Source organism: Bombina bombina, chromosome 2 (assembly GCF_027579735.1).
Source record: "Bombina bombina isolate aBomBom1 chromosome 2, aBomBom1.pri, whole genome shotgun sequence".
NCBI lineage: Eukaryota > Metazoa > Chordata > Amphibia > Anura > Bombinatoridae > Bombina > Bombina bombina.
The window spans coordinates 760,056,949-760,079,587 of record NC_069500.1 but is presented as its reverse complement, the minus strand read 5'-3'; the positions used below and the strand labels follow the sequence as shown (position 1 = coordinate 760,079,587).

The 22,639-nt window shown below is 39.6% G+C and overlaps 1 protein-coding gene across 1 annotated transcript in view; it reads right to left on the bottom strand.

The window, feature by feature from the left end:
• Positions 1-1,348: 1,348 nt before the first annotated feature.
• Positions 1,349-22,639, bottom strand: part of CCDC124 (coiled-coil domain containing 124) — a 177,572-nt gene continuing 156,281 nt past the window's right edge. Inside the window, exon 5 of the mRNA XM_053702874.1 lies at positions 1,349-1,969. Coding sequence (XP_053558849.1) covers positions 1,768-1,969 — 202 coding nt within the window. The 3' untranslated portion in view covers positions 1,349-1,767. The remainder of the gene's footprint in view (positions 1,970-22,639) is intronic.

Genomic DNA, 22,639 nt, shown 5'->3' with positions numbered 1-22,639 from the left:
AATACACAACAAATGGCAAGGGACAAGAGACATACAGATTACGGCACAAGAGATCGAAGATAGCTTTCAGAGAGTAAGAGCAGCTACCCTTTCAGCTTATTCTAGAGAGGCACACACTAAACTAATACATCAGGCATATATCCTCCCTAAACTAAGACTAAGGTGGGCCCCTCAGGCAGTAGATAAGTGTAACAAGTGCTCCTTTGCATCACCTGATCTCACACACTTAATATGGGACTGCCCCAAAATAAAAAGACTGTGGGGTAAAGTTCAGTTTTGGCTCCAGAGGGTACTCCAGCAAGAGATAGCTTTAACTCCCTCCACCATTATTTTTCTGACAGACCTGGGGATTACATCCCAACATCAGAAATTTCTGAACTCTGTGATTCTGCTCTCTAGGCGACTAATCATGCAGTATTGGGTAAGGGATAAGGCCCCACCCTTCAAGAAACTGTTGGGGGCAATACACACTCAGGTTTTGGTGGAGCAGGCGGACGTACAGGGAGATCTTGATAAAAGAATAAAATCTTATATATATAAATGGGAACCTTATTTACTGTACATCTCTTCACAAGTAAGACATAGAATACTTTATCCTTTTCGCAATTCAACATTTATCATGGAGGAAAATCTGAGAGGGAACTGGTGTCTTTCTCTGTCGCCCCCCCCCCCCCCCTCAGCCAACCTGACCACATACGCATAGCTTCGTAGTAGCCTTTAAATTCTCTTTGACATAAGTGCCAGGGAGCTCAGTCCCCCCCCCCCCCTCCCCAAACTCTATCCCTACCCCCCCCCCCTCCCCAAACTCTATCCCTACCCCCCCCCCCCCCCCCCCCCCGGAGTGGAAGGACCTGATTCGATTTGATTTGATAGGATTGTTTACTGTTTATGGTTTGTATTAGTTACTTGATGCTTTATAAAAAAAAAATGGAAAAAAACAGATTAACATCTCAGTATGGAGATATCTTATTTTGGGAAGGCTCTTTCCCCCGGACTGTGGGGGAGGAGGGTCGTCGAATTCCCTTTCTGTATCTTAAAATGTAAATTCTGATGTATTACATACTGTGACTTCCATGTTGTGATGGATCTGGATTATAAATAAAGTTTAAAAAAAAAAAAAAATTAGGCCTCTATACATTTAAGAAATTTGTGGCATACTATGTATAACCATAAAACATACAGTACAGTGGAATTAAAGCATAACTAGAAATTATTTTTGTATTTTTGTTGCATATGGTTTGTATGGCTGATGTGATGTAAAAGTCAAGGTCTAACACAAAAAAAAACCTTTGATAACACCCTGGTAATTCAAAGATCCTGCTTTGAAAACAGAGACACAGCTGGAGAGTTAAATAGAATAACACTTTAATTTCATTTATTGGAAATCACCAATCACTAATTGAGATCCTTTTAAAGAATCATTTTGAAGCGGGTGAAACAGACTCTTTAATTAACCCTTTCATATCAGGGTGCCCTCTAGTTTTTAAGTGGTTTAATAGTTTAACCACTTTCCAATGTTTCTCATATAAACAGTTTAATTTTCTTTTCTTGCAATGCAGTCCAAGACCACTTATCTATCTGGTCTGGAGTGTTTGATAGGGTCCTACATTCCCAAAAGGGATTATACTAAATATTTCCCATCAGATAAAACCCTATCTTCTTACCCAGCTTTGTCTCTGGAGAGGCGTCAAGCTAATCCCCATCCCCAGATAGAGTAAGAAATAGATATGAGAGAGACATTTTAGTGCACTTCAACTGAAAAAGTCATTAAAGGGCATTGTAGTTAGCATGCAGTTGGTTCAGTGGATTTTCAGGAGACTTCATCCACTCTTTCTTCAGAAGTTGTTTAATTTGAGACAGACGCATGTTCGGGTTCTCTTGCTTCAGACGTGGTAGGTTTAATTCTTCAAATGCTGTGAAGGCAGCTTTCATCCGCCGTTCAGGGTGCCGATCTAGATCTTTGCTGACACTACGGAAACGAGATATAAGAAGAGTCAAGAAGATGAGAGCATTACAAGGACCTACAGTCAAAATAAAAAAACAAGTGTCTGATGCAAAAAATTCATATAACACGATTAAGAAAAGTTGACATTTAAAGGCAGCCTTGTAGTTTCTATTAAAGGACAACTAAATACAGTAGAGTTGAATAATGGACACAATAAAAAGACAAATGCAATAGCACTTACTTTGAATTTGAAATAAGCAGTAGAATATTATCTGGCAAATTTAAAATTTAGTCCAATGTTCCCTCCCCACCTGTATCATGTGACAGCCATAAGACTATCACAAAATGCATATACATATATACTGTGCACTTCTGAACATGGTCAGTATGAGCTGGAGCCTCAGAAAGTGTGCATATATAAATAATCTGCACATTTTGATAATGGGAGCATATTGTAAAGTTTTTTAAATTGCATTCTTTATCTAAATCATGAAACTCTAATTCTGACTTTAGTGGCCCTTTAAAGTGAATGTAAAGTTGAATGAATGAGTGCTCGGTTTTTAAAAATACTATTAAGTACTAAGTACAGCATGAGAAGCGGGCGGGGGATCGCCGGTCAGGGTTTGCTAAAGAAAAAAAACATAATTTATGTAAGAACTTACCTGATAAATTCATTTCTTTCATATTAGCAAGAGTCCATGAGCTAGTGATGTATGGGATATACATTCCTACCAGGAGGGGCAAAGTTTCCCAAACCTCAAAATGCCTACAAATACACCCCTCACCACACCCACAAATCAGTTTAACGAATAGCCAAGAAGTGGGGTGATAAGAAAAAAGTGTGAAAGCATAAAAAATAAGGAATTGGAATAATTGTGCTTTATACAAAAAAATCATAACCACCACAAAAAGGGTGGGCCTCATGGACTCTTGCTAATATGAAAGAAATGAATTTATCAGGTAAGTTCTTACATAAATTATGTTTTCTTTCATGTAATTAGCAAGAGTCCATGAGCTAGTCACGTATGGGATAATGACTACCCAAGATGAGGATCTTTCCACGCAAGAGTCACTAGAGAGGGAGGGATAAAATAAAGACAGCCAATTCCGCTGAAAAATAATCCACACCCAAAATAATTTAAATTTTATAATGAAAAAAAATGAAAATATAAGCAGAAGATTCAAACTGAAACAGCTGCCTGAAGTACTTTTCTACCAAAAACAGCTTCAGAAGAAGAAAACACATCAAAATGGTAGAATTTAGTAAAAGTATGCAAAGAAGACCAAGTTGCTGCTTTGCAAATCTGATCAACCGAAGCTTCATTCCTAAACGCCCAGGAAGTAGAAACTGACCTAGTAGAATGAGCTGTAATCCTTTGAGGCGGAGTTTTACCCGACTCAACATAAGCATGATGAATTAAAGATTTCAACCAAGATGCCAAAGAAATGGCAGAGGCCTTCTGACCTTTCCTAGAACCGGAAAAGATAACAAATAGACTAAAAGTCTTTCGGAAAGTCTTAGTAGCTTCAACATAATATTTCAAAACTCTAACTACATCCAAAGAATGCAACGACTTTTCCTTAGAATTCTTAGGATTAGGACACAATGAAGTAACCACAATCTCTCTACTAATGTTGTTGGAATTCACAACTTTAGGTAAAAATTCAAAAGAAGTTCACAACACCGCCTTATCCTGGTGAAAAATCAGAAAAGGAGATTCACAAGAAAGAGCAGAGAATTCAGAAACTCTTCTGGCAGAAGAGATGGCCAAAAGGAACAAAAAACTTTCCAAGAAAGTAATTTAATGTCCAATGAATGCATAGGTTCAAACGGAGGAGCTTGAAGAGCCCTCAGAACCAAATTCAAACTCCAAGGAGGAGAAATTGACTTAATAACAGGTTTTATACAAACCAAAGCTTGTACAAAACAATGAATATCAGGAAGATTAGCAATCTTTCTGTGAAAAAGAACAGAAAGAGCAGAGATTTGTCCTTTTAAGGAACTTGCAGACAAACCTTTATCCAAACCATCCTGAAGAAACTGTAAAATTCTCGGAATTCTAAAAGAATGCCAGGAAAAATGATGAGAAAGACACCAAGAAATATAAGTCTTCCAGATTCTATAATATATCTCCCTAGATACAGATTTACGAGCCTGTAACATAGTATTAATCACAGAGTCAGAGAAACCTCTTTGACTAAGAATCAAGCGTTCAATCTCCATACCTTTAAATTTAAGGATTTGAGATCCTGATGGAAAAAAGGACCTTGCGACAGAAGGTCTGGTCTTAACGGAAGAGTCCACGGTTGGCAAGAAGCCATCCGGACAAGATCCGCATACCAAAACCTGTGAGGCCATGCTGGAGCTACCAGCAGAACAAACGAGCATTCCTTCAGAATCTTGGAAATTCCAAGGAAGTGACAATGCATCCACTGCTTCCGCTTCAGGATCCCTGGATCTGGACAGATACCTGGGAAGTTTCTTGTTTAGATGAGAGGCCATCAGATCTATTTCTGGAAGTCCCCACATTTGAACAATCTGAAGAAATACCTCTGGGTGAAGAGACCATTCGCCCGGATGCAACGTTTGGCGACTGAGATAATCCGCTTCCCAATTGTCTATGCCTGGGATATGGACCGCAGAAACTAGACAGGAGCTGGATTCCGCCCAAACCAGAATTCGAGATACTTCTTTCATAGCTAGAGGACTGTGAGTCCCTCCTTGATGATTGATGTATGCCACAGATGTGACATTGTCTGTCTGAAAACAAATGAACGATTCTCTCTTTAAAAAAGGCCAAGACTGAAGAGCTCTGAAAATTGCACGGAGTTCCAAAATATTGATCGGTAATCTCACCTCCTGAGATTCCCAAACCCCTTGTGCCGTCAGAGACCCCCACACAGCTCCCCAACCTGTAAGACTTGCATCTGTTGAAATTACAGTCCAGGTCGGAAGAACAAAAGAAGCCCCCTGAACTAAACGATGGTGATCTGTCCACCACGTCAGAGAGTGTCGTACAATCGGTTTTAAAGATATTAATTGAGATATCTTTGTGTAATCCCTGCACCATTGGTTCAGCATACAGAGCTGAAGAGGTCGCATGTGAAAACGAGCAAAGGGGATCGTGTCCGATGCAGCAGTCATAAGACCTAGAATTTCCATGCATAAGGCTACCGAAGGGAATGATTGTGACTGAAGGTTTCGACAAGCTGATATCAATTTTAGACGTCTCTTGTCTGTCAAAGATAGAGTCATGGACACTGAATCTATCTGGAAACCCAAAAAGGTTACCCTTGTCTGAGGAATCAATGAACTTTTTAGTAAATTGATCCTCTAACCATGATCTTGAAGAAACAACACAAGTCGATTCGTATGAGATTCTGCTAAATGTGAAGACTGAGCAAGTACCAAGATATCGTCCAAATAAGGAAATACCACAATACCCTGTTCTCTGATTACAGACAGAAGGGCACCGAGAACCTTTGTAAAAATTCTTGGAGCTGTTGCTAGGCCAAACGGCAGAGCCACAAACTGGTAATGCTTGTCTAGGAAAGAGAATCTCAGAAACTGATAGTGATCTGGATGAATCGGAATATGCAGATATGCATCCTGTAAATCTATTGTAGACATATAATGCCCTTGCTGAACAAAAGGCAGGATAGTCCTTACAGTTACCATTTTGAATGTTGGTATCCTTACATAACGATTCAATATTTTTAGATCCAGAACTGGTCTGAAGGAATTCTCCTTCTTTGGTACAATGAAGAGATTTGAATAAAACCCCAGCCCCTGTTCCAGAACTGGAACTGGCATAATTACTCCAGCCAACTCTAGATCTGAAACAGAGTAGACTTAGAAGACATATCAGCATTCCAAGTTTTAAGCCATAAAGCTCTTCTAGCTAAAATAGCTAGAGACATAAACCTGACATCAACCTTCAGAAATAGCACCAGGAACAGGAAAAACTTCTGGAATAACTACAGGAGATTTAAAAACCTTATCTAAACGTTTAGATTTAGTATCAAGAGGACCAGAATCCTCAATTTCTAATGCAATTAGGACTTCTTTAAGTAAAGAACGAATAAATTCCATTTTAAATAAATATGAAGATTTATCAGCATCAACCTCTGAGACAGAATCCTCTGAACCAGAAGAACCACTATCAGAATCAGAATGATGATGTTCATTTAAAAATTCATCTGAACAATGAGAAGTTTTAAAAGACTTTTTATGTTTACTAGAAGGAGGAATAACAGACATAGCCTTCTTAATAGATTTAGAAACAAAATCTCTTATGCTATCAGGAACACTCTGAGTATTAGATGTTGACGGAACAGCAACAGGTAATGGAACTTTACTAAAGGAAAACAGAATTTATGCTTACCTGATAAATTACTTTCTCCAACGGTGTGTCCGGTCCACGGCGTCATCCTTACTTGTGGGATATTCTCTTCCCCAACAGGAAATGGCAAAGAGTCCCAGCAAAGCTGGCCATATAGTCCCTCCTAGGCTCCGCCCACCCCAGTCATTCGACCGACGGACAGGAGGAAATATATATAGGAGAAACCATATGGTACCGTGGTGACTGTAGTTAGAGAAAATAATTCATCAGACCTGATTAAAAAACCAGGGCGGGCCGTGGACCGGACACACCGTTGGAGAAAGTAATTTATCAGGTAAGCATAAATTCTGTTTTCTCCAACATTGGTGTGTCCGGTCCACGGCGTCATCCTTACTTGTGGGAACCAATACCAAAGCTTTAGGACACGGATGAAGGGAGGGAGCAAATCAGGTTACCTAAACGGAAGGCACCACGGCTTGCAAAACCTTTCTCCCAAAAATAGCCTCCGAAGAAGCAAAAGTATCAAATTTGTAAAATTTGGCAAAAATGTGCAGTGAAGACCAAGTCGCTGCCTTACATATCTGGTCAACAGAAGCCTCGTTCTTGAAGGCCCATGTGGAAGCCACAGCCCTAGTGGAGTGAGCTGTGATTCTTTCAGGAGGCTGCCGTCCGGCAGTCTCATAAGCCAATCGGATGATGCTTTTAAGCCAAAAGGAAAGAGAGGTAGAAGTCGCTTTTTGACCTCTCCTTTTACCAGAATAAACAACAAACAAGGAAGATGTTTGTCTGAAATCTTTTGTAGCCTCTAAATAGAATTTTAGAGCACGGACTACGTCCAAATTGTGTAACAAACGTTCCTTCTTTGAAACTGGATTCGGACACAAAGAAGGTACAACTATCTCCTGGTTAATATTTTTGTTAGAAACAACCTTTGGAAGAAAACCAGGCTTAGTACGCAAAACCACCTTATCTGCATGGAACACCAGATAGGGCGGAGAACACTGCAGAGCAGATAACTCTGAAACTCTTCTAGCAGAAGAAATTGCAACCAAAAACAAAACTTTCCAAGATAGTAACTTAATATCTATGGAATGTAAAGGTTCAAACGGAACCCCTTGAAGAACTGAAAGAACTAGATTTAGACTCCAGGGGGGGGTCAAAGGTCTGTAAACAGGCTTGATCCTAACCAGAGCCTGAACAAATGCTTGAACATCTGGCACAGCTGCCAGTCTTTTGTGTAGTAAGACAGATAAAGCAGAGATCTGTCCCTTTAGAGAACTTGCAGATAATCCTTTCTCCAAACCTTCTTGTAGAAAGGAGAGAATCTTAGGAATTTTTATCTTATCCCATGGGATATATTTTTTCCATATTTTATGGTAAATCTTTCTAGATACCGGTTTTCTGGCCTGAACCAGAGTATCTATCACAGAATCTGAAAACCCACGCTTCGATAGAATCAAGCGTTCAATCTCCAAGCCGTCAGCTGGAGGGAGACCAGATTTGGATGTTCGAATGGACCCTGAACAAGAAGGTCCTGTCTCAAAGGTAGCTTCCATGGTGGAGCCGATGACATATTCACCAGGTCTGCATACCAAGGTCCTGCGTGGCCACGCAGGAGCTATCAAGATCACCGAGGCCCTCTCCTGATTGATCCTGGCTACCAGCCTGGGAATGAGAGGAAACGGTGGAAATACATAAGCTAGGTTGAAGGTCCAAGGTGCTACTAGTGCATCTACTAGAGTCGCCTTGGGATCCCTGGATCTGGACCCGTAGCAAGGAACCTTGAAGTTCTGACGAGACGCCATCAGATCCATGTCTGGAATGCCCCATAATTGAGTTATTTGGGCAAAGATCTCCGGATGGAGTTCCCACTCCCCCGGATGGAATGTCTGACGACTCAGAAAATCCGCCTCCCAGTTTTCCACACCTGGGATGTGGATCGCAGACAGGTGGCAGGAGTGATCCTCCGCCCATTTAATTATTTTGGTCACTTCTTTCATCGCCAGGGAAGTCCTTGTTCCCCCCTGATGATTGATATACGCAACGGTCCTCATGTTGTCTGATTGGAACCTTATGAATCTGGCCTTTGCTAGTTGAGGCCAAGCCCTGAGAGCATTGAATATCGCTCTGAGTTCCAGAATGTTTATCGGAAGAAGAGACTCTTCCCGAGACCATAGACCCTGAGCTTTTAGGGATTCCCAGACCGCGCCCCAGCCCACTAGACTGGCGTCGGTCGTGACAATGACCCACTCTGGTCTGCGGAAGCTCATTCCCTGGGACAGATGGTCCAGGGTCAGCCACCAACGGAGTGAATCTCTGGTCTTCTGATCTACTTGAATCATTGGAGACAAGTCTGTATAGTCCCCATTCCACTGTTTGAGCATGCACAGTTGTAATGGTCTTAGATGAATTTGTGCAAAAGGAACTATGTCCATTGTTGCAACCATCAACCCTACTACTTCCATGCATTGCGCTATGGAAGGACGAGGAACAGAATGAAGCACTTAACAAGAGCTTAGAAGTTTTGATTTTCTGACCTCTGTCAGAAAAATCCTCATTTCTAAGGAATCTATTATTGTTCCCAAGAAGGGAACTCTTGTCGACGGAGACAGAGAACTTTTTTCTATGTTCACCTTCCATCCGTGTGATCTGAGAAAGGCTAGAACTATGTCTGTATGAGCCTTTGCTTTTGACAGGGACGACGCTTGTATTAGAATGTCGTCCAAGTAAGGTACTACTGCAATGCCCCTCGGTCTTAGAACCGCTAGAAGGGACCCTAGCACCTTTGTGAAAATCCTTGGAGCAGTGGCTAACCCGAATGGGAGGGCCACAAACTGGTAATGCTTGTCCAGAAAAGCGAACCTTAGGAACTGATGATGTTCTTTCTGGATAGGAATATGTAGGTACGCATCCTTTAGATCCACGGTAGTCATAAATTGACTTTCCTGGATAGTGGGTAGAATCGTTCGAATGGTTTCCATCTTGAACGATGGTACCCTGAGAAATTTGTTTAGGATCTTCAAATCCAAAATTGGTCTGAAAGTTCCCTCTTTTTTGGGAACTACGAACAGATTGGAATAAAATCCCATTCCTTGTTCCTTTATTGGAACTGGGTGTATCACTCCCATCTTTATCAGGTCTTCTACACAAAGTAAGAATGCCTGTCTCTTTATTTGGTTTGAGGATAAGTGAGACATGTGGAACCTTCCCCTTGGGGGTAGTTCCTTGAATTCCAGGAGATAACCCTGAGAAACTATTTCTAGCGCCCAGGGATCCTGAACATCTCTTGCCCAGGCCTGAGCAAAGAGAGAGAGTCTGCCCCCCACTAGATCCGGTCCCGGATCGGGGGCTACTCCTTCATGCTGTTTTGTTAGCAGCGGCAGGCTTCTTGGCCTGCTTACCCTTGTTCCAGCCTTGCATCGGTTTCCAGGCTGGTTTGGGTTGTGAGGCATTACCCTCTTGCTTAGAGGATGCAGAATTAGAGGCCGGTCCGTTCCTGAAATTGCGAAAGGAACGAAAATTAGACTTATTTTTAGCCTTGAAAGACCTATCTTGTGGAAGGGCGTGGCCCTTTCCCCCAGTGATGTCTGAAATAATCTCTTTCAATTCTGGTCCAAATAGAGTTTTACCTTTGAAAGGGATGTTAAGCAATTTTGTCTTGGATGACACATCCGCTGACCAAGACTTTAGCCAAAGCGCTCTGCGCGCCACGATAGCAAACCCTGAATTTTTCGCCGCTAATCTAGCTAATTGCAAAGCGGCATCTAAAATAAAAGAGTTAGCCAATTTAAGTGCGTGAACTCTGTCCATAACCTCCTCATATGGAGTCTCTCTACTGAGCGACTTTTCTAGTTCCTCAAACCAGAACCACGCTGCTGTAGTGACAGGAACAATGCACGAAATTGGTTGTAGAAGGTAACCTTGCTGTACAAAAATCTTTTTAAGCAAACCTTCCAATTTTTTATCCATAGGATCTTTGAAAGCACAACTATCTTCGATAGGAATAGTAGTGCGTTTGTTTAGAGTAGAAACTGCCCCCTTGACCTTAGGGACTGTCTGCCATAAGTCCTTTCTGGGATCGACCATAGGAAATAATTTCTTAAATATAGGGGGGGAACAAAAGGTATGCCGGGCTTTTCCCACTCCTTATTTACTATGTCCGCCACCCGCTTGGGTATAGGAAAAGCGTCGGGGTGCACCGGAACCTCTAGGAACTTGTCCATCTTGCATAATTTCTCTGGAATGACCAAGTTGTCACAATCATCCAGAGTAGATAACACCTCCTTAAGCAGTGCGCGTTGATGTTCTAATTTAAATTTAAATGTCACAACATCAGGTTCAGCTTGTTGAGAAATCTTTCCTGAATCTGAGATTTCTCCATCTGACAAAACCTCCCTCATGGCCCCTTCAGATTGGTGTGAGGGTATGACAGAACAATTATCATCAGCGCCCTCCTGCTCTTCAGTGTTTAAAACAGAGCAATCGCGCTTTCTCTGATAAGTAGGCATTTTGGATAAAATATTTGCTATGGAGTTATCCATTACAGCCGTTAATTGTTGCATGGTAATAAGCATTGGCGCACTAGATGTACTAGGGGCCTCCTGCATGGGCAAAACTGGTGTAGACACAGTAGGAGATGATGTAGTATCATGTTTACTCCCCTCATCTGAGGAATCATCTTGGGCAATTTCATTATCTGTGGCAGTACTGTCCTTACTTTGTTTGGACGCTATGGCACAATTATCACATAAATTTAAATGGGGAGACACATTGGCTTTCATACATATAGAACATAGCTTATCTGAAGGTACAGACATGATAAACAGGCTTAAACTTGTCAACAAAGCACAAAAAACGTTTTAAAACAAAACCGTTACTGTCTCTTTAAATTTTAAACAGAAAACACTTTATAACTGAATATGTGAAAAAGTATGAGGGAATTGTTCAAAAATTACCAAAATTTCACCACATTGTCTTAAAGCATTAATAGTATTGCACACCAAATTTCAGAGCTTTAACCCTTAAAATAACGGAACCGGAGCCGTTTATAAATTTAACCCCTATACAGTCCCAGCTATAGTCTTTGCTGAGACCCAACCAAGCCCAGAGGGGAATACGATACCAATTGACGCCTTCTAGAAGCTTTTCCAGCAATTTTTAGATCCTCACACATGCATCTGCATGCCCTGCTCTCAAAAAACAACTGCGCAGTAATGGCGCGAAAATGAGGTTCAGTCTATAACTAGGAAGGCCCCCTGACTGGAAAAGGTGTCTAACACAGTGCCTGCCGTTTAATAAACGTTCCCAAAGTTTATAAATGCAAATTGTCAGCATAAATATGAATAAAATGCCCAAATAAAGCAATCGATTTAGCCCATAAGAATGTCTACCAGTTTTTTAGCCCATAATAAGCCCTTTATTCTGTTTGTTTGACTAAGAAAATGGCTTACCGGTCCCCATGAGGGGAAATGACAGCCTTCCAGCATTACATGGTCTTGTTAGAAATATGGCTAGTCATACCTTAAGCAGAAAAGTCTGCTAACTGTTTCCCCCAACTGAAGTTACTTCATCTCAACAGTCCTATGTTGAAACAGCAATCGATTTTAGTTACTGTCTGCTAAAATCATCTTCCTCTCACAAACAGAAATCTTCATCCTTTTCTGTTTCAGAGTAAATAGTACATACCAGCACTATTTTAAAATAACAAACACTTGATAGAAGAATAAAAACTACATTTAAACACCAAAAAACTCTTAACCATCTCCGTGGAGATGTTGCCTGTGCAACGGCAAAGAGAATGACTGGGGTGGGCGGAGCCTAGGAGGGACTATATGGCCAGCTTTGCTGGGACTCTTTGCCATTTCCTGTTGGGGAAGAGAATATCCCACAAGTAAGGATGACGCCGTGGACCGGACACACCAATGTTGGAGAAATATTATCTGCATTAACAAGTTTGTCATGACATTCAATACAAACAACAGCTGGAGGAATAGCTACCAAAAGTTTACAGCAGATACACTTAGCTTTGGTAGCTCCAGCACCAGGCAGCGATTTTCCAGAAGTATCTTCTGACTCAGTTGCAACTTGGGACATCTTGCAATATGTAATAGAAAAAACAACATATAAAGCAAAATTAATCAAATTCCTTAAATGACAGTTTCAGAAATGGGAAAAAATGCCAGTGAACAAGCTTCTAGCAACCAGAAGCAATAAATAATGAGACTTAAATAATGTGGAGACAAAAGTGACGCCCATATTTTTTTAGCGCCAAATAAGACGCCCACATTATTTGGCGCCTAAATGCCTTTGGCGCCAAAAATGACGCCACATCCGGAACGCCGAAACCTTTGGCGCAAAAGAACGTCAAAAATGACGCAACTTCCGGCGACACGTATGACGCCGGAAATAGAAAAAAAAATTTGCGCCAAAAAAGTCCGCGCCAAGAATGACGCAATAAAATGAAGCATTTTCAGCCCCCGCGAGCCTAACAGCCCACAGGGAAAAAGTCAAATTTTAAGGTAAGAAAAAAATGATTGATTCAAATGCATTATCCCAAATATGAAACTGACTGTCTGAAATAAGGAATGTTGAACATCCTGAGTCAAGGCAAATAAATGTTTGAATACATATATTTAGAAATTTATAAAAAAAGTGCCCAACCATAGCTTAGAGTGTCACAGAAAATAAGACTTACTTACCCCAGGACACTCATCTACATGTTGTAGAAAGCCAAACCAGTACTGAAACGAGAATCAGTAGAGGTAATGGTATATATAAGAGTATATTGTCGATCTGAAAAGGGAGGTAAGAGATGAATCTCTACGACCGATAACAGAGAACCTATGAAATAGACCCCGTAGAAGGAGATCATTGAATTCAAATAGGCAATACTCTCCTCACATCCCTCTGACATTCACTGCACGCTGAGAGGAAAACCGGGCTCCAACCTGCTGAGGAGCGCATATCAACGTAGAATCTAGCACAAACTTACTTCACCACCTCCATAGGAGGCAAAGTTTGTAAAACTGATTTGTGGGTGTGGTGAGGGGTGTATTTGTAGGCATTTTGAGGTTTGGGAAACTTTGCCCCTCCTGGTAGGAATGTATATCCCATACGTCACTAGCTCATGGACTCTTGCTAATTACATGAAAGAAATAAGTATTTTTAAAAGAACTCTGCAATGTAAAGTTTAATGAATGAAAGTGCCCCTGTTTTTAATAGTGTTTTTAAAAACCGGGCACTTGTTCATTAAACTTTACATTCACGTTATCTAAGGCCCTCTACTATCCCATCAAAGTCACTCAAGTTGTGGGAGGTGATAAGCCACATTTCTTAATTAGGCTGCAGAAGGATATTTTTACAATTAAAAAGGGGTTTAAAAAATATATATAATATAAAAAATTTTAATCAGCCCCTGTGAAATATTCAAAGATTTGTTTGTAAAGATAGCCAGTAATAACTTTTTCCTTAGACATTTTTGTTACCATAAATCAATATCTTCACATTGAAATAACAAACACCTGCATCCTAAGGAGGCAAGTGATCTCCTTTGAATGAAGGACTTTCCCATCTTTCAAATGAAGTATCATTATGTCCATTTTTGAAAGCCCAAATAATATTATTGTCAACGGGGGCATATGATTGGGTAAAAGTTGTCAGAGCAAAAAGAGATTTTAATGATCTGCACACATGCAGTAATGCTTCAATTCTTGCACTTTTCACGTCTTTGCCAGACATACTGTAAGCATATTGTGTCAAATTGCTATAAAAAAAATCATTTGATTAGTCATGCTTAGGCTCATTCATGTCAAAACATGCTACAAAAGTTACACATCTGTCTGCTGATAAATGCCCTTGTAAGCAAGTAATCAAAAAAGAAAAGGAGGTTTCAATAACCATAAGATACTATGTTCAGTACCCAGGGATCCTGATATGCTGATATTTTTTGCAATTTTACGTACTAGAAATACTGAACCTCAATTGATGAGAGTTGTAACTTTATGACTATTTAAATGTATGTTTGTTATACATACTCACAATATAGTAAACTATAGCGTCAATTCTGATTATAATTAACTACTATGTCCAACTATCACTATATGTGGAAAGTACTGCAAGACTATGTGCAATGAACCCTTAATGTTGAACTAATATGGTTTTCTCTTATTATTGTGTTTGACAATTTATGCCTAAAGATACGCTAATTGAAACCAATATACAAGTATAACACTTGTATTTTTACATTTTTCATATTATTTTACATTTTGGTAACATCTATAATAATCTATCATTGAAGTGGTGAAATAATGTTGCTGAATGCTATCCAAGTACACACCTTTTCTGTGTAATTTCCACAGATCTTTTTTTCCCTAAATTACTTCTATTGTAGAGCACCTTTTCCCTAGTACTTACTGATATAGCTTGCAAGAGATATCATTTGAAAAACTATATATATATATATATATATATATATATATATATATATATATATATATATATATATAGATATATATAGATATTTATTAAGGAAACAACATTAGTAGTGCCATTGTTCTTTTTTCTTTTTATAAACAGATTAGTTTTTTGGATTACCCGGGTTAACGCGCGCACAAAAAAAGTTAATTTGCAACTTGTAATACCTGCGCAACCCCAATTGCGAAAAACAGATTTGCCGCGTGACTTGTAATCTTGCCCTAAGTGAATGACAAAATTACCATATGAGTCTCCTCCTTTGTTCTGCTTATTTTTTCATATTTAGATGTGATACACCCATATTAGGAGCAGCAGCCCAGTGGTTTAATTTGGACTAATTAACCCACATTTACCATCTGATATTTAGATGGACATTTCCCATATTTAGGCATCATATATCCATATATATATTTTATATCTCATACTGAGACTTTTATTATACTGATGAGTGCCCCCTAAATGTTTTTGCGTAATTTTTATCCCCAGAGATACCTGCTGGCTATAAGTCCAACAAGATAGGGACTGACAGACCAGAAAAGGTAAATTAATGACCTGAGAAAGATGAGTGTGATCTCCACTCAATTGATTTAGCATGCATAGTTGGAGGACGCAACTGAAAACAGTCGTAAGAAATATCCTCCGAAGCAGCTAGCATCAGACCTTTTAGCTCCATATAAAAGGTTTTCGAAGGATGAGATATAGTCTGAAGAGTTTGACAGGATGCCTGTAACCTTATCCTGTGCTGTTTTGTTAGATCAAGATGCAAGGAAATATATTCTATATTCACCCCTAAAAAATGTAACCTTGGTCTGAGGAGTCAGTGAAAAAATGTTTTATTTTCCATTTAGGACTACGAAGAAACAATAGTAGTCTGTTGGTATGATTGACTGCCAAAGGAAAAGATGGTGCTTGAACCAATATATCATCCAGGTAAAGAGCAACAGCTATACCCTAAGATCTGACTACTGATAACAGAGCACCCAGAACTTTGGTAAATATTCTGAGATCTGTGGGTTATCTAAAAGGGAAGAGCTACAAACTGAAAATGATTGTTTAGATATGGAAACCGAAGAAACTGATGGTGATCTCTGAGAATTGGAATATGCAGATATACATCCTTTAAATCTATTGTAATTATGAATTGGCCCCATTGAAATAAAGGAATGGATGGTCTCCATTTTGAGAAAAGGAACCTGAAAAAACGTGTTTGAAGTTTTCAGACCCAAAAGGTTGGAATAGAAACCCTGACAATGTTTTGAACCCAGTACAGGAACAAATCACACCCATTTTTTCTAGGTCTTGAACAAAGTGAAAAAAAAGCATTTGCCTTTGTAAGATTCTTTGGAACATGTGACAGAAGAAACCTCCTTTTAGGAGGCTGTGACCGAAAAGGAGGTTTCGATACCCCTGAAATACTATGTTCAGTACCCAGGGATCCTAAACTGACTGTGTCCAGGCATCCTGAAAAAGATTCAATGTAATGGAAGTTCTCTTAGCTAAAGTTGAGATAGCTCAATACACTTTCGGAACGGACTCCCAGAGCTCTAAATTGGCATTAGAAATTGGAAACATCTTCTTAAACTTTGGAGAGCTTAAATAAGTAATACCCGGTTTATTCTATTTCTTGGAAATAATTTCAGATACGCCATCTGGAACAGGAAATACTTCCACAGATTTTGCTGCATTTTTAAAAATGAAATCAAGTTGGTTTTGGGTCCTGAACCCCAACAGTCTGAAAAACTCCTTTACGCAAAGTATGTAAATGCTCAATCTTAAAATGAAAGGAAACCGCATCAAAATCTTGATCAGGATTATAATCCTGGTCAACAGAAGAAATTTCTCCATCTGATGAAAAACCAAAAGCCTCAGAGACTGACTTCTGAATATTTTTGCTTGAAATGTTAGTAGAAGGCAAGTCAAGCTTAGACAGAGAATGAAAGGATACAAGTTTGCGCTTTCATGAAGGGGGCATAGCCGCAAACTCCTCAGTAATAGTATTCCTCAAGTAATCCTTAAAATGTAGGGGAGAAAATCAGTAGGCCTGGGATTGCAGGAGTATTCTTATGAAAAAGCAAAACAGAATTTAAACATGTACTGCAAAGCTGCGCTGGAGAGCAAACCTTAGCCACTTTACACAGCATACATTTATATAATAGCAGCAAAATATCCGTGGATCTCCCCTAATGGGTCTGAGAACATGGTAGCAGGGACATAAGGACTAAATAAATAAGTGCACAGACAGAAGAAACAAAAGGGTCTTAAAAGCAGATATAACACTGCACTTAAAGGGACATGAAACACAAAATATTTCTCTTTCATGATTCAGATAGAGAATACAATTTCAAACACATTTCCAATTTACTTTTATTATTTAATTTGCTTCCTTCTCTTGTTATTATTTGCTGAAAGGTTTATCTAGGCAAGCTCAGGAGCAGCAGAGAACCTAGGTTCTAGCTGTTGATTGGTGGTTGCATATATATATTGATTGTGATTGGCTCACCCTTGTGTTCAGTTAGAAACCAGTAGTGCATGGCTGCTCCTTCAACAAATGATACCAAGAGAATGAAACAGATTAGATAATAGAAGTAAATTAGAAAGTTGTTTAAAATTGTATTCTCTATCTGAATCATGAAAGAACATTTTTGGGTTTCATGTACCTTTAACAAGTTATTCCTAAGAATAACAATATAACTGAAAGAAACAAGTAAAGCTCACAATATACAGAGTTTCCAAAAAGTATGCCAAATTATGCCATATAGAATTTATTATCAGAATAAAGCCCCCCCCCCTCAGCTCTTGGTATGCCGAGCACTCAACCCCCTTTCTTGGCATAAAATGAGACCGGAGCGACTAAAACACACAACCACTCTGTAAAATGGCAGCCACCTAGTGAAGCAGAGGAGAAGACTGAGTAAAGTATACAAATAGAAGAGTGAAAAGAAAAAAAAAATACAATAAAAATAATGGTATTTAAAAGCTTATCCCACTGTATATGTGCTTCACTTGTCCCTTACTCCTGTGGAGGCAAAGAATAGACTGGGAGGTACATGGAAGTGGGAGGGACTAAAGGCTCATGGTGTCTTGGGTTCTTTGCCTCCTCCTGGTGGCCAGGAGTTGAATTTCCCATACGTAAGGAGCTTGTTGACTCCCACAAATATCTACATATTTTCTTCACCTGAGAAAGTTGAAGCATACAAATGAGCGATATCACATTTTTAAAAAGATTTTATAACAATTCCGATTATATGTCAAAACACAAAATTTTGTGCGGTTTACAACAAAAGATGCAAGCATCTCAAGCAAATATACAGAGCACAACAACCTTTGCTTTATTTTTGTTTGTATTGCTGTATCCTATTAGAGCACCAGTTGCATCAATTTGCTTGAACACAGGATGTATTGTATTGCATTTTTTTAAGAAGCCTAAAAATATGCAGATGGCTCAAATATGTATTTACTCAAATTGTAAACAGATAATCATGGGCAAAACAATGTGCGTTTTTTTAAAATCGGGTTAAATGTGCACTACCTTTTAAAAGGACATGAAATCCAAAAATTTTTTCTTTCGTGGTTCAAACAGAGAATACATTTTAAAATAACTTTCCCATTTACTTCTTTTATCAATTTAACTTCATTATCTTGGTATCCTTTGCTGAAGGAGCAGCATTGCACCACTGGTAGCTAACTGAACACATGGGGTGAGCCAGTTACAAGAGGCATACGTGTGCAGAAACTAATCAGCAGCTAGTTCCCAGTAGCTGCTCCTGAATCTACCTAGGTATGCTTTCCAACAAAGGATACTAAGAGAAATAAAGATTTTAGATAATAGAAGTAAATTGGCTCATTTTTAAAATGACATGCTCTATGTGAAGTTTAGCTGGGGGAGAGCAAGAGCCCAGCACAGAATAAAAGCACCAATCAAGAAATTATATATTGCATATTATATCAGATGCCCTTTTTATTGAAAAGACACGAAAGAACAAAGTAATTAAAAAAGCATAAATAAAACGCATGCATATTTTAAACACTCTGCAATACACATAATAGTACTGGAAATTATGCACTAAATCCATTCATCAATGTCATTTTTAAGAAAGAACAAAACAACAACAAAAAAACACCTTAAAAATGAATATACATAGGTAGATTGCAAAGGCAGAATAATGTAGTTTAAATGGACATGCAGCATATCGTTAAAAAGCTGACTAGAAAATGCCAAATAAACATCTCTCTGTAAATATATAAGATGTCTTAAAGGGACATGAAACCCAAAATTTTTCTTTCATGATTTAGAGAGACTACAATATTAAACAACTTTCCAATTTTCTTCTATTATTTAATTTGCTTCCTTCTCTTGTTATCCTTTACTGAAAGGTTTATATAGGCAATCTCAGGAGTAGCAGAGAACCTAGGTTCTACCTATTGATTGGTGGCTGCATATATATATATATATATATCGATTGTGATAGGCTCACCCATGTGTTCAGTTAGAAACCATTAGTGCATTGCTGCTCCTTCAATAAATGACACCAAGAGAATGAAACAGATTAGATAATAGAAGTAAATTAGAAAGTTGTTTAAAATTGTATTCTCTATCTAAATCATGAAGTAAAATTTGTGGGTTTCATGTCCCTTTAACTCAAAATCTCCTCAATAGCCACATCCTATTGTAAAGGGACTTTAATCATCCCAGAATTAACAAGGAAGCATGCATCTGGCATGTGTAGGCACAGTCACTTTATTTCTTTCCTAAATTTAAAGGGACATTAAACACTAAGGGCCAGATTACGAGTGAGTGAAAAGGGTTTTATCGCGGCTGTTTGTGTGCGTTGGGTGTAGTGCTCGTATTACAAGTTGGTAGTAAACAAGATCGCTTGAACGCAATTGAAGTTAACGAGAGTCTGGATAGCGCGTTCCTTAAGAGCTCTGGTTATCTGTTTCATTAGCAAAACACAAAAAAAATACATATAACAGTACAATTACAATCATAATAAACATATATATAAGTGCATTGGAGCCCTTTGCAGTCAAGTAGGTGAAAACATTCATATTTAATAACGTTTTATTCTGTGTATTTACTGTAAAAAATTTACATTCCAATGTTCTCCACATAGCAGCATATGTTCTGTGTATTTATAAATAGATATTCCTATAATATATATAGATATTCCTACAATAAATATATATATATATATATATATATATATATATATATATATATATATACACACATACATACACACACACATACATACACAGTATCTCACAAAAGAAATGATACTTGGCTACAATATAAAGTAGTGAGTGTACAGCCTGTATAACAAAGTAAATTTGCTGTCCCCTCAAAATAACAACACACAGCCATTAATGTCTAAACTGTTGGCAACAAAAGTGAGTACACCCCTAAGTGGAAATGTCCAAATTGGGCCCAAAGTGTCAATATTTTGTGTGGCCACCATTATTTTCCAGCACTGCATTAACCCTCTTGTGCATGGAGTTCACCAGAGCTTCACAGGTTGCCACTGGAGTCCTCTTCCACTCCTCCATGACGACATCACAAAGCTGGTGGATGTTAGAGACCTTGCACAACCCCACCTTCTGTTTGAGGATGCCCCACAGATGCTCAATAGGGTTTAGGTCTGGAGACAGGCTTGGCCAGTCCATCACCTTTACCCTCAGCTTCTTTAGCAAGGCAGTGGTCATCTTGGAGGTATGTTTGGGGTCGTTATGTTGGAATACTGCCCTGCGGCCCAGTTTTTCAAGGCAGGGGATCATGCTCTGCTTCAGTATGTCACAGTACATGTTGGCATTCATGTTTCCCTCAATGAACTATAGCTCCCCAGTGCCGGCAGCACTCATGAAGGCCCAGACCATGACATTCCCACCACCATGCTTGACTGTAGGCAAGACACACTTGTCTTTGTAATCCTCACCTGGTTGCTGCCACACACGCTTGACACCATCTGAACCAAATAGGTTTATCTTGGTCTCATCGGACCACAGGACATGGTTCCAGTAATCTATGTCCTTAGTCTGCTTGTCTTCAGCAAACTGTTTGCAGGCTTTCTTGTGCATCATCTTTAGAAGAGGCTTCCTTCTGGGACGACAACCATGCAGACCAATTTGATGCAGTGAGCGGTTTATGGTCTGAGCACTGACAGGCTGACCCCCCCACCCCTTCAACCTCTGCAGCAATGCTGGCAGCACTCATACATCAATTTCCCAAAGACAACCTCTGGATATGATGCTGAGCACATGTACTCAACTTCTTTGGTTGACCATGGTGAGGCCTGTTCTGAGTGGAACCTGTCCTGTGAAACCGCTGTATGGTCTTGCCCACTGTGCTGCAGCTCAGTTTCAGGGTCTTGGCAATCTTCTTATAGCCTGGTCATCTTTATGTAGAGCAACAATTCTTTTTTTCAGATCCTCAGAGAGTTCTTTGCTATGGAGGTGCCATGTTTAACTTTCAGTGACCAGTATGAGAGAGTGCGAGAGTGATAACAACAAATTTAACACACCTTCTCCCCATTCACACCTGAGACCTTGTAACACTAACGAGTCACATGACACCGGGGAGGGAAAATGGCTAATTGGGCCCAATTTGAACATTTCCACTTAGGGGTGTACTCACTTTTGTTGCCAACGATTTAGACATTAATGGCTGCGTGTTGAGTTATTTTGAGGGGACAGCAAATTTACAATGCTATACAGACTGAACACTTACTACTTTACATTGTAGCAAAGTGTAATTTCTTCAGTGTTGTCACATGAAAAGATATAATAAAATATTTACAAAAAAACATAAAATTATGCTTACCTGATAATTTTCTTTTCTTCAGACAGCTGCATTCATTACTTTTGGGAATTCAGAACCTGGCCACCAGGAGGAGGCAAAGACACCTCAGCCAAAGGCTTAAATACCCCTCCCACTTCGCCCATCCCACAGTCATTCTGCTGAGGGACAAGGAACAGTAGGAGAAATATCAGGGTGAAAAAGGTGACAGAAGAGCAAAAATGACAGACGCCCCACAGAAAAATACGGGCGGGAGCTGTGGACTCTTTCCGGCTGAAGAAAAGGAAATTAGCAGGTAAGCATAATTTATTTTTTTATCTTCATAAACGGAAAGGGTCCACAGGTGCATTCATTACTTTTGGGAAAACAATACCCAAGCTATAGAGGACACTGAATGCAAAAACGGGAGGGTACAAAGAGGCGGCCCATTCTGAGGGCACCAGGTCTGAAAACTCCTACCCAAACAAAAACCAGCTTCGTCCAAAGCCAAGAAAAAAATGAAAAAGGAAAAGGCCCAAGGACACTGAACCACAGACGCCCATAACCTTGCTAGAAACCGCAGGACCTAGACTCGACTGAGCCAAACAAGCCTAAGAAGAGACACCGTCCTCCGACAGTCGGTCCCACAACAACACACCCCTTACTAGAGAAAGGGCTACAACACAGATTCTGCCAAAAAGGACACAGATAAGACATCCATAAAGGACTCCAGAGAATCAGAAAGTGGGGCACAAACGAGCCCCAAGGACACAAAGTTAAACCCCGAAAACCAGGGCCAAGCTAATAAGAACCCAACCATCCATCAGAACAAAGGGAGGCAGACCCAAACCCTAGTCTGCACAGCATCCAAGGGTTTAAGAATCCTGGAGTCTGAACAGAGACAAGAATCTTCCCTAAGTATAGTGTATCCACAACCTAGAGACACCTGAAGACAAAGGTCTCCAAAAACCGCAGAAAAGCAGCTCAGAATATCTAAATATTCCGAAACCCTAAGCCTCGCGCTCCAAGCTTATATAGGCGAACATCTAAAGTCAACACCTGAAGAGCCAAAACACTGCACTCTACCGTCATCCAAAGACGACTCTA